Raw genomic sequence first — 13,959 nt, forward strand, 5'->3', positions numbered from 1 at the left:
AGGATAAAAAGCAGTAAGTTAAAAGATAGTGGTGTTGTGGGGAAACATCCTTTCAACTGTTGTTCAGAATGTTAAAAAAAAAGTGCTTCATAAAGCAACAGGATGTAGTCAAATAATGCATGATAGATTTACTGAGTTTATGATGTGATTACACGGTGACTATTATTATTATTTTATTATTATTAAGTGTCATTCCACTGTGCATCCTGATTAAATACATGAAAGTATTTACTCAGTGGTCTCATTCTGGTTCTCTGTGCACAACTCTCACATATAAACTCATTATTACCTTGAAAGCAGTGGTTCCAATGGCAAACAGCAGAGTGATGAGGAAGAGAAGGATGAAGGTGAGGGCTGTGTCTCCCATGTTATCGTCTTCTGCCTCAGTGGCAGTGTTGCATTGGTAGTAGTATTGGTAGTCCAGGCACTCTGGATGAAGTGACAGAAATTAATCAGTTAATATTTGGGACAACACACACCCAGATTTGAACAATAGATCACATGACAATGTGATGACACAAAATCTATTGACTTCCTTTAGTAGGGTCACATATTTTCAAGTCTCACAGGTCAGAGTAGATTTAATCAGTCAGTCAGTCAAAAAAACAAACAAACAAACAAAAAAACAGTACTGGTTATATGTCTTGTTGCTTATTGCGTTGTCAGTGCAAACTGTGGCATAAGGCCTAATAGTTTAGCATGTTCCTCAAAAATGTTTATCATATTGATCAATGTTAAATAAAATTATAATATGTTCTATGATGATCCTGAATTGCCATTGAAAGACCTCATTATTGGTGTGGCATCCGTGACTTGGCTTGTGAATCAGTATATTCATCATTTGACAGACCACAGAGCTGGAGTTCAACCCTAAATAATCATTTGTTTTGTGTTTGTGGGGCAAGACCCAGTAGAGGAAGCACACATACACAAAGACGAGTCACACAAACAGTGTTAATACACCATCTCCATTAAACATGAACAAATATGATTCTGTTAATCTTAATTTTTTACTGAATTTAGTGGGTGGAGGAGGACTTATTCTAGTTATGTGACGTTGAAAGTTTGACATGTTGTTATTGTCACAGAGCTTTAAACTCGAACAAGCTGATATTGACACCAAACTTGTGCTGCATTAGGAAAGCACTGTGACAGGACATTTAGAATAAACATGGAGCTCAAACAAACTGGTCCAATAAAGACATGAACTGCATACGACATACATCAGCAAAGTTGCGAAGTGCTTTTTTTATTTTGATTTTGAATCTGCATTGAAAAGACAAACACAATGTCACATCACAAGCAACAAACATTCAACAAACAGCAGAAGACACAGCGACACAAAATAACATCTACTGAGCCTTGCATGTTTCAGGGATGTTCATGTTGAGGTTGACCAGGTTGGTTTTCTCAGATGTTCTTTGCTCAATGGACCTGACGATAGCTTTAGTTGTGTTTACCATAGACTCGTGGTAAACTACACAGCTGTACACCATGTCCTTCTTTTGCCACTGCTCCTGGCTGAGCAATAACTGGCCATAAACAGAATAGGATCCATGGTTTGGTATAGGGTCTGTGGTGTGGGTCTCATATTGTGAGTCTGCTTCCTCATCATCAACAAGCCAAGACACAAAAACGTCCTTAGGGAAGAAGTCTTTCACATAGCAAGTCAGGGTCACCGTTTCTTTTCTAGCATGTTCTACTGGAGGCAGCATAAACACTGAAGGACGCTCAGGCTCTCCTCCTGAAAGCATGAGAGAACAATTAGGCCTCCTGCCACAGATAAAAGTATCTACAGCACTCAAGACAATATCGGCTACAAAATACACTCACAACATGTTTGATGACATGATAAGAGGAATTACACACAGGCTTTTCTTACCAATATTCCTCTCATAGGATTTCTTAAATGGCACGATCCATTCTGAATGTTCGACGATGCAGACCCGCTTTATCGCCTGGCTCCATTCCTCATACGAGATGTCAAGTGAAACGCTGAATGTGCTCGTTTTTCCTGGAACAGGCGTCTTTGGGGAACCAAGCATTTCGTTTCCATGTTCGTCCTCCCAGAAAATCCTCCCGACCCTTTTCCTGTTTTCCTTGACTTCACATACAATCTTTCCTTTTCTGTTTAAAAACATGTCCTCCAGTGTGGGGCCAGTGATCGTTATTTCCACATCTGCTACAGCACAGCCTTCACCTGCTGAATGTGGAATTAATGGACAATTATTGGACAGAAATGAGCAAATTTTAATAATAAAAAAACATCAGTTGAAATTCAATTTACAAACTTTTTTAAAGAAAAAGCAGCAAACTACTCACTCGGTCCGCATATGTCGGTCACAGATGAATTCACGGAGCCCGCATGCCCCTCAAACAGACATGTGAAAGTAGTGCCGGGCTGTGTCCACTCAGCGGACGGTACCTCGAGAAAACTTGCAGCACTGAACATTGTTCCATTCTTGTGAGGAGGTGTTGTGACCTCGTACAATTTGTTGGTGATTTCCTCATTATTTTTCAGCCATTTAATCTCATGACGTTCTGGTGCAAAATCTTTGGCAAAGCAGGAGAAGGAAGCCTTTTGCTCATCAGAGGTGACCGACACCGTGAGAGTTGGCAGAGTAATAGGCTCCGCTGAAAAACAAACATATACACAAATATATATATATGCAGAAGCAGGGAATAATATATATAAATATATATGCAGAAGCAGAGGTGAACACTGCGCTACAGTGTAATCTACTTTTACTACAGACATACAATAAAAACTGAATTCATGACTTTTCTGTACTACTGTAGGTTTATAACCTGCACACACACATGCATGTAATGATTGGGGTCCTCAACTTAACACTAAATGTGGCTTATTGCTAAAGTGTGCGGAAAGAGTCAAAAGGACATTAAGAGTGGAAAAATACATAATTGACCAGCAGAGCTTTAATGCTCACTTCTGCATATACATTGATTGGGCAAGCGAACGAATGATTCTGTTGCATGACTGTTAATGATCAACACACATTTTTCATCTATCTGCATGACTGGGATTATGCAGATGGATGAAAAGAAGCAGAACACATCGCAATAATATGTTCTTGGTCAGGTGCAGAGGACAGAGAGTATATTAGTAAAGACTAAAATAGACTGAGTCAGCAGCTGAATATGAACAAGAGAGCTTCAGTGTTCTTCTTCCACTGCACTGTTCAGTTTGCCCACCAGGCCAACCAATTATTAAATAAAACACATGTCAAGATATGTCATGCTATTTGATTTGGTAACACTTGTATTTTTTGTTATGCTCTCCTCTGTGTTTATGTTCATTTTAACTGACAGATTGGAGTATAATCCTTTCTAAAATGAAACCAATTGCTGCAATCTTTAACATTTAGTTCACACATTTCAACAGGAGCTTGCGATAAATTTTCAAAGGTGTGATAAGGTCTGTCTCTGATAACATTTCTCAAGAAAACCCTCAAAACCAAGTAATAAAGATTAATTTTTTTCAGATATATGACACCAATAACACTTACTTATGACTCTATTATTATTATTATTATTATTATTATTATTATTATTATTATTATTATTATATACTGAACTCTGGTACTGAACGATCCAAACCAACTACTACAATGCGTTAATATATGACTTACCCCCTGGCGGTCCTGGAAAAACAACTTCTTTATTTCCCGCTGTATGAGTGACGGCACAATGGAAACGGGGGTCGTCGGTCCAGTCCTGTTTCCTCACTTGGAGTTGACTGACTCCCATATAAGAGTCGCCTTTCAGAACTGGAGGATACTGAATGGAGTCTGTCCAGGTCACGCCATTTTTGGTCCATTTGTAGGCCAGTGAGGAGGGTGTGAAGCCGGTGGCAAGACAGCCAAAAGTGACCATCTCTCCAATCCCAGAACCACATTGTACCAGAGGAAACACAGTTGGTGCAGTTGGAGTGGCTGAGAAAGGAAAAACAAACGCGTTATATAATACCAAAATAAAAACAGAATTCAACATAACATACATGTTTCACCAAGCAAAGGTTAAAATAGAGAGAAGTCATTTTAATTGATGAATAGTGTCGAGAAGCACATCAATGAAGGCATCAGTTTTTAGTATGTTGGATGTGGAAATCTCCAGTGCCGTCTTTACGCACATCTTTATATTTCCCGATCACATTATTTCACGTTTTCATTCGCGCAAAGGTTTACCTCCCTGGACAATATGACCCGCGGTAGTTTGTCATTATATACGTGAATTTGATAGTCAATAAACCAACCATTTCTTTAAATTCACAACATTGACAGTAATCATTAGCATTCCTTTAAATTTAAGGAATGAAGCTGTGGAGGTTAGATTAGATTAGACTGACTTCACCGATCGCAGTCGGTAAACATCCATTAAATCATCTGCAGTCATAGTCTTACAGAAACACCACTTTTGGTGAAATGCAGCAGTTTTGTGTGAGGTTAAAGCGTGTTCTTACCTGATGAAACAGTGACCGTTGTACCTTTTCCCCAATAGTCAAAAGCATCGTAGTAGCACAGCGCTCAATCTATTTAGCTGTTCTATAAAAAGTTTCCATCTACTAATGCGAGCGCAAACAGCCGACCTCAACACTGAACTGATCCCGGTTATAAAATCCACTTAAATTACCCAAAAGACAGGAACCATAAATATCCCCCAGTGAATCTGACTGAGAATATCCCCCGTTTGACTTTTTACACTATTAAGTTTACTTTTGAAGTGACACATGACATGAGACATTAGAGAATAATTTAAACAGGATATTTACAGTATGAAAAATACCCTGCAGTAAATTTCAAATGGTAGAAATCTTACCTGATGTCACTGTTACCATCGTGCCTTTCCCCCAGTAGTCGAAAGCCCAGTTGTCACAGTTAAGAAAGCCAATTAACCCTTCTTACAAAAACTCATCACTCTGATGTCCCATGACTTCATGTCTGACAGTTAAAATCAAACTAAAACATACACTTCATTTACAACCGAACTACACAGCCAGGAGTTTTAAACCATTCACATCTCTCTCTTTTTTTGCCAGACTACAAAATACTGTTGGTCGGTGATAAGACGACAGCGTGAAAACGATGAAATCTATCTTAAAAATGTGATCAGGAATTGTATTCTGCCATCAGAAATATTAAAACGACATACCTGAGGTGACGGTGACCATCGTGCCTTTTCCCCAGTAGTCAAAAGCGTAGTCACAGTTAAACAAACTATGAACCACTGCATACAAAAACCTGTTCCCAGATATCTACACTTTCCATGACAGGTTCTTTTTTTGGAGAATCTACCCACTTCTGCACAATTTTCTCTGTTTTTGCAGATAAGGATTCAGAAGATGGATCCAAAAAACGATTTTCACCCCCCAAAGATTCAATTGAGTCGACTGGATGTAACGCATTGAACACACAGTATTCCAGCAATGAAGAAACAAAATCGCGACTGGATTTCTTAAAAAATCCTAAAACTGTTTTTAAATCAAAACGTTTACGTTCGAGAAAAAATTAGAATTTCGTCTTACCTGATGTAACGGTGACCATCGTGCCTTTTCCCCAGTAGTCAAAAGCACCGTCACAGTGTCTTATGTCAACACATCCAACATACAAAAACTAACACCTTAAAGATGCCTCTGATGCCACTCACGTCGACATATACCACAGAAAACAATGAAATTACCACATTTTCCACAGAAAGACGAGAAAAGCTGATTTTACCTGATGTGACGGTCACCATTGTTCCTTTTCCCCAGTAGTCAAAGTAGTCATCACAGTGACTGGTTTCAATGGGACTTATGTACAAAAATACCTTACATCTTTTATCGGCTAATAAATTATTGCTTTCACTCAGAAAACTGCTGTATATAACTAACTTTTGCACAGATTGTTGGTTTCTGCTGCAAATTACATCTCAATTTAAGTTCTTTATAAACCAACAGAAATTTCAGAATAAAATGGAAAACATGGAATATAATTCGCTCAGAATATATTCGATTATTACTCACCAGACGTTACGGTGACTTGAGTCCCTTTCCCCCAGTAGTCAAAGCCATCACAGTGATATATTACCATCTGCTTCTAATACAAATATTAAAAGTGTCGATTAAACCATGAAAAGTAAACATGTTGCACTGACAAAGCAATTCCCACTGTACTATTTAGTAACCACTTCCTTTGAGGCATTAATTTCCTGTGGTGCGGGTTACATTAAATTATGTGTGCTTGCTGACGGTTAGTGAAGACTTCCTCTTTATCAGACCCTCCTGTCAGCTCCAGTTCACACAAGCAGATCCACTTCATTCAGCTTAAATTACTATTAAGCTTGATACAAGCTGATTATATAGAGCCCTGTTTCCCTTCAGGACACATTTTTTAACATTTAGATAAAAAAAACATTTAGATAAAAAAAATCTAAAATTTTTTGCACATGTTCATTTGATGCATCATAACCACTTCACACAGCCACACTGTCCATCCTTAAGGTATCTAATGTTTTGTCCATTAACTTGCCATTTAAGTCAGTGTCATAATAGAATTTTGATGTTTTACTTAATTTACTTATTTTAAATTTAAAGACTGACATATTATTTTATTTTGGTGTGAACTTGTGTTAAGCACAAATCTAAGGCAATGCTTCAACACTACATTCATGGCAACTGCTGTTAATTTGCTTTTCAATCTGAACCAATGCCGTAAAGGTAATTGGCAATTCTGTCGGCAGTGTGAGATTATTCAGTCATTTTTCTGAAGTTCTGCAGTTTAATGGCAGGAGCAACAGAAAGACTTGATCAATGACAACACTTGTATGGATGAATGTGAAAATGAGAGAGAGAAAAAAGTGTTAAAAAAGTGGATTTTCTCTGAGATTAGAATGGTAAATTTACAAGAAAAAAAACTTTAATGTACTCTGAGATTATAGTCATACATTTCTAGGAAAAAAGATGTTTTGTTTAGGAACCGCATTGCTTCACTTTGCAAGGTTGGATCAACCTAACACACCAAACGCTTGCTGTGTATTATGCCTGCAGTGGAAACAGTCGTGATTTTAGCACAGGATCACCATATTATCATAAGCATTCGGACGTTGAAGCGACATTGTCGTGAACTGGGCCTATTCTGAAGAAAACAACATACTGATTTGGATGAGATGGTTTTAAGCACGAGGAACTGCAACACAATGGACAGATGCAAGTACACAGGTTTGGACGAGGCAGAATGCAACGTGACTGAAGGCGAGTGGAGACAGGTCCAGGTCTTCATGAGAGCAGACTGACAGGGCGTGGGCGACAGCAGGTGAGGATGAGACACCTGAGCGCAGACAGGGAAATGCAAGTCAGGAAGGCAGGTAGCAGATAAGATGAGAATATTCTGATAAAGGTACTTGGTGCTTTTCTTGAGCTCTGGTCGTTTACCACGCAGCAAGGCAGACCATACAAGAAATACTGGTTGAAACCCTGGTGCTTAAATATGCACACCTGTGCTCAGGACGAGAGGGAGCTGGGCCCAACTTGTCGGCCACATCCTGCAGAAACACAAACTCAGACTTGACAGACAGGGGAGAGACAAAGAGGAGACAAAAGGAGGGGGGGGATGGGCAAATTCTTCAAAGTCTGGATGCTTATCATAATACGGTGATTCTGCTCATAACACAAGGTGAGCAGTGGTTTCTTTGGTGATGAGGTTGATCCAACCTTGCAAAGTGAAGCGATGTGGTTCTATGCCAAAAAAAAAAAAAAAAACCCACCTACACCCACAACCCACATTTTTTTAATCTCAGAGATTTTCTTTGTTTTTACTCGCAAATTTATGATTGTACAATTTCAGAGAATATCCACTTTTTTTCTTCTAACTTTGCAACTTTAATTCCAAGTTATTTTTTGGAATATTACCCCGGTTCCATAATTTTAGATTTTAGAACATTATACTTTCAGTGCTTTAGACTGTGACTTTGTGCTGTAGCTATTTACTGGGGGAACCACTGGGATTTACCACTGGGGGTAAAGTACTGACTGGAACAGGAAAGCAACACAGTAGTTGCACAACACTGATCCAAGCACACATGTGCAGCTATGATACACCATTCCAACAGGGGTCGAGTCCTTCAGGCCCACCTGTAAGAAAAGAAAGTCAAACAAAATCTTTTCTATTCAGTTTGTTTTGTATCAAACAGGAACAGGAATAAAACACACAACAGTGAACTCTGTGTTCACGGACATGAAGCTAGGCTGCTAAGATAAGTTGCTCAGCCTCGTAATTGTGGACGTGACTTGATATGTATAAGTAGAAGCCATGCTCCCGTTTGCTGGTGGGTGCAGGTGAAAGTGCATCATTGACAATTATTTGTGGTAAATTTCGCAGGCGTCACAAAAAATATGCCACCTTTGATGACATAGGCTACAGCAGTGTATTAAGTAAGCAGACTTTACCAAGAGGAATACAATGGAGGGGAAGTGACGTTGTAACTGAAGACCCCTCCTTAATGAGATGACTGACAGATTACATTCTCATTTGAATTTTGTCCATTTCAGAGTGTGATGTGAATGTAAATGTACAAGGGTGAAAACTGGTAAAGTGCAACAATGCTTACTTAAACCAACTTTTGGAGCTATAACTCTTGGAGCTATTTGGTTTTCCCAGGGATTTACAGGCGGCAGTTAGCAGCAGAGCAGCAGGGGCCAGTCTGTCCAGCAGCGCTGCTCTACTGGCTAAGAGAATAACGTAGGTGCGTACAGTCCCATTCAGGTAGCTCTGACTCCTGGTGGTAAACACTGCCTGTAAGAACTGAGTGTTGCAGTAACCCAAACATGTGTCAGAAATGATCATAAGTGCCTGCTTTATCCCACAGGAAATCAAGATAGCGAATAAGAAAGCTAAACTTTTCTACTCCAAATGTCCAGTGTGGTCCTGTTGCCTGTTAAATCACTGCCACACCCTGCAGCAGCAGATGGATTGCCCTGAATCTGCTGCTGCATCTGCACCTTTTTTCTAGAGCAAGTGCAGCTGTACCCCAGGAGGTGTGCTTCTTGACCCTTTCCGCTTTCCTCAGATGCTTCAGGCAGATGACCTGTGGTGCTTTGGATGAGTTGTCCAAACAGCCCATCAGGGGATATAGAACCATCCAGCAGTTCCCATTTGATGAAGGGTAGAAGCTGAGACATGTGCAGCCAAATGTTTCTCTCTGTCAGAATCTGCCATGGTGATCAGGATAGTCGTCATCGCCTTCTTGATATCAGCTCCAGGGAAAGACCCTTTGCATAGTGGCCACAGCAGAGACAGCCAGGGACAGCAGTGCAATGCTGTGGCAATCTGAGAGCCACACTGGTGTGAACAGTGAGGTGAGCATAAACTTAATCCTGAGGAGATGGTTAGTGATGGTCGCTTGTGCCTGCCAAATAAGGTGTGGTGGGACAAACTATGAGCAGGTACAGGTTGTTCTGCCAGCATCGCAATGCCCCTCAGATTTGCCGCCTTTCTGTTGACGCCTATAGCGAGTCCTGGAAATGTCCTTTGGTGGCCAGCATGTGGCTGGCAGACTGACACAGAGAAGGAGAGATCCACTGAAGAGGAGTTCCTGACCGTGGTGGGGATGGAGCCTTGTCCTTGCAATCAGACTGCAGGTCTACCAATAGGGGGATGGTAGAACTGGAAGGAGAGCCTGAGATGGAGAGAACCGAGCCACCTGAGTCATGCCTGCTGCCAGGGTCCCTTTTCAGGATATCTCGGAAGATTAGTTTGTCTGTCTCGTCCTTGACCACCGGCCTTCAGAGTTAGAGCTAGCCTCATCACTGACATGATGACATCAATCTTCAGCACTGATGGCAAGTCTCAGTGAGGGCAACTAAGCATAATTGTAAACTTTTGTCATTATACTAACATGTGGGTCATTTCAGCCCAACTAACAGCACACACACAGACATTCATGATCCCCCAAAGATGAATCCTGCTGAATTTGGTGGTCTCTTTTAATTTCTTTTGAGAGCCACAATGAAGTCGACTCTGTTTTTTTAGTGAAATGTCTCTACAACTATTGGATAGATTGCCATAAAAGTTTGTACAGATGTCCATGGTGCCCAGAGGATGTAACCTAACGCCGGTCCCCTGATTTTTCAAAGATTGATGTTTGTGGTTTTAGGTGAAATGAGAGCTATTGCTATGAAATTTCATACACACATTCATGTCCCCCTACATGTAATTTTGTGACCCCTTGACTTCGCCTCAGTACCATTATCATGTTAAAACTTTTCAACACAGTCCTTGTTGCTCTGATATTTTATTATTTTAAGGGGTATGTGGATGGTGGTGAGGGTGGTAGGACAACCTGACATGGAGCACCAGGTTATTCAAATCCCACTGTTGACTGGTATGGCCAGTGGTACCATGAAGTATCACATATAATAAAGAGACTGATGCAAAAACCATATGTAATGTTGGATACAGCACTACATGAGTGTCAGCCAGAGCCACCCTCCTGGCTCCTCTCTTCTACTACTCTAGCTTGTTCTCCTTCTGTGATCTCCCCCCATGTCTCTCTTGTGTTGGCTTCCTTCCTTCCTTGCTTCCTCTCCCATGCTGTTTTGAGACAAGGCATCTTATGTCTTTTGATAAAAGATAGATTTGTTTTCAAACAGTGTATAATAATGCACAAGTCAATGGTCTAATGGTATTTCTTGAGCCAGCTAATGGGCAGAATGTGGCAGCAATGCACGGTTTTCAAGGCAGAAATGAATGGAGCTCATTGAAAGGTTTTCATAATGTCTGGATTAGAGTATTTAATTTCAGAATTGCATGAAACCTCTTTATGAAATGAAAGTTGTTAATATAATGTACTACTATATCTCTAGCAGGATATAACTCAGGCAGTTGGCTGCCAGGGCTTTTTCTATCACGCTCCTAAACCAATTTTGTTATTGTCTGCTGACTTGACCTAATACGAAGCTCTTCCAGTTCCAACTCCTTTAAACAAATGGCCTGTTCTAGTTCTTGTTCCTTCAGCCTTTCCTGGTAAGCCAACTGCATTCTCATCTGTTCAAATTTTATTTGCTCCAGCTTGAGCTGTACATCCAGCCGTTTCAACTTCACTTCGGTATCAGAGTCGTCTTCTTCACTACCCTCTTCAGCCACACTTTCTGCTTTCGCCTCAGAATCCTGAGTGAGAACCTGGTTCTCCAGTAAACCAGTGACAACAGCCTGTTTTATTACATTTTTCTGCTTCCTGAGGCTACTGTGATGCCATACTTTTGAGCAATCTGAATGAGGTCCTTCTTTTTACAGTGATTGAGAGCATCCCAAGTAGGATTCTCAACAAATGACTCTAAACTAAATTCCAGGATTCGTACAGTGAACAAAACTTAGGACAAAAACGACCAATCAAATTCCTGTGCAGCCAACAGGTTTAGCACAGATCCCGGACGAGCCCCCAATTGTTACGTTTCCCCTGAAAACAAACTTAATGCCGGTCGCTGGTAGGGGAAACTAACAAAAAAAACAAACTGCACTCAACGCAAAATGGGCCTCTTGGGGTCTAAAAGGTGACGGGGAATAACTTATCCACAAAAACCCACTAATTCTATCAAAATGATAGAAGAACAAAAGAAATGAGCCCCCCTCAAAAAATTAAGAGACACTAAAAAGGAGGGAGTGAAGTTCTAGAAAAGAAAGAATCACTACAGTTTAAGACCATTCACACATTTATTCATCAATGCAACACACAAAACCAGGAGAGCCAACTGAAGGTGTTAACCCTCCGGTATCACACACACAACTAAAGCAGAGCCACAAGCCTCCTTTTATAGAGCAGCCCGGCTGATTAGTTCCAGCTGCGCTAATGAGTGCAGGTGCCATCAATAGGTGCACATCACTGAAGGGGTGGAGCTTACTGCCTACCTTCCACCGTAACAATCTTTTCACCTTGATTTTAAATTAGTGTTCATGCTCGTCCTTTGATACCTCAGGCCTTGTATCTGATCACTGTGCTGACAGCAGGTAGCCTCAATGAATCTATTAACTTCAGTACTTAATGTCCATGTTCATCCTGCCAATGAGACACTGCACTGCGGTTTAAACAGATGATATCTGTTCTAATTTAATGGTTTAATGACAAATTATTTCCATGTTGAAAACAGTTTCTCCAGCCTGCTTTTGTGTAGTGTAGTGCTGATGCCTGAGCTTTTGGCTTTCAGTCTAAAGTTTCAGTTTGTTAGCTGGATGAGGAAGCACCTGCTGTGGTGAGGATTGTTTCCTCTGTGTTACATAAAATAAATAACCAGTAAGGATGTTGATAACCACAAGTCCAAAATTTACACACATTTTCATTTCTGTTTTGATAGTATCTCTAATTTATGTCCAACAGTAGTGTCCAAAGTACATTTAAAGCTATTGGCAGCAAATAGTAGTAAATGTGATAAGTAAGTACTTATTGGATCCTTCATTTATGAACGTGAACTCACATTTAAAACATGCTTTAATGAACCTGGCATCAAGTTAACTGCAAGTGTGCGAAAGCAATTTGATCTCAATGAAATATGTTATCTTTGCTGATACCAAGTACATAAAAAAAGAGGTTTTCAGAGTAACACTGATAAAATAAACAACAGTAATCATAATACAATTACACATAAGTTTACCCTTCCAGTATTCTATTAAATACCACTTTTCTTCAGTATGTAATAAATGCAGGAAATGGTTTTCAGGTCAAGTTTCCCTGTACAACGTAATCTTCCTTTGCATCCCACTGAATGCAGTTTTACAATGAAAAACAAGGTATAAAAGTGAAAGATATAAATGGCAGGAATATAAGATTATAAGAAAAATAAAAATACGTAAAGAAAAGGAAAAAAGAGAGGAATAAAGAACAGAACGTACAATAAATCAATATATAGTATTAAACTTGTACTTTTGTCAATATCATCTCTTTATCTTGACGGCACAGTGACTTTGCCTGAGTGCAGATGAGGGCAGGTTTTTGTATTACCATATATCACTGTGACCACCCCCCAGATACACAGTGTCAGATACTCATACAAAAACCTCTGCATCATCTGTGATTCATACGATACTTTAGGATCTTTAACTGTGAAATCATATAGGAACATTTCCCTTTTACACCATTTTTTTTTTTATTATTATTTTAACAAAACCTATTTATTTGTATTATTCAATTTTTGATAACCATGTTTTAAAATGACATTATTTCTTTTTCTTTTCCTCTTTTTTCATTTTACAGGACAAAACTAAGAATAATACCATTACACACAAATACAAATTACATCTCCAGTCTCCCATTAGATATCACCTTTCATCACAGCCTTATAAATGTGGGAAATGACCTGGTTTTATGAATATTCTCTGTTTTTCTTCAGGCACAGTGACTTTGTTCCTCCATTTGGGTTGGAACAGGTTTTTGAATTACCACATATCACTGTGGTTGCCCCCATACACAGTGTCACACACGCGTACAAAAACCTCTGCATGATTTGGTGCGTGGTCAGTATTTTATAGTCTTTGTCCTCAGTAGAATTTATTATATTATAGGCTCTTTTTAAAGTAGAAGTATGAAACCATTAGTAAACTTTATATTATTTTGACAATCACATTTTTTACTTATTTATATTTAGATGATGTCCTGCATAGTAAGGAAACTGCACCACCTTTAAGCTCATGATGTTGTAACACAGCCCTGTATTTACGGACATGTTATCATCAATCTCTAAATGTTTCTGCTGTTCATCATAAGAAGAGCTTTGTCAGACTCGCTCTCATTGGAAAGAGGTTTTTGTCACAGGATGTATCACTGTGGCCGCTACCATAGAGTGCACTGTGATAAAACTCCATACAAAAACTCGTGCCATCATGACACACGAACACTGTTACTTTAACTATAGTGTTTTTCACGAAACGAATCAGCAGGGCAAAAGTTCTGTGAACGTTGTTTTTTAATTGTTCA

The 13,959-nt window shown here is 39.6% G+C and overlaps 1 gene segment (V, D, J or C); it reads right to left on the reverse strand.

Annotated features, from left to right (window-relative positions):
- Positions 1-1,220: 1,220 nt before the first annotated feature.
- Positions 1,221-13,959, reverse strand: part of LOC143333481 (immunoglobulin alpha-2 heavy chain-like) — a 44,691-nt gene continuing 31,952 nt past the window's right edge. The window contains 5 exon segments of the C gene segment in view: positions 1,221-1,744; positions 1,883-2,203; positions 2,323-2,634; positions 3,651-3,953; positions 5,170-5,235. Coding sequence covers positions 1,353-1,744; positions 1,883-2,203; positions 2,323-2,634; positions 3,651-3,953; positions 5,170-5,235 — 1,394 coding nt within the window.

The sequence above is a fragment of the Chaetodon auriga genome, chromosome 16 (assembly GCF_051107435.1).
Source record: "Chaetodon auriga isolate fChaAug3 chromosome 16, fChaAug3.hap1, whole genome shotgun sequence".
Lineage (NCBI taxonomy): Eukaryota > Metazoa > Chordata > Actinopteri > Chaetodontiformes > Chaetodontidae > Chaetodon > Chaetodon auriga.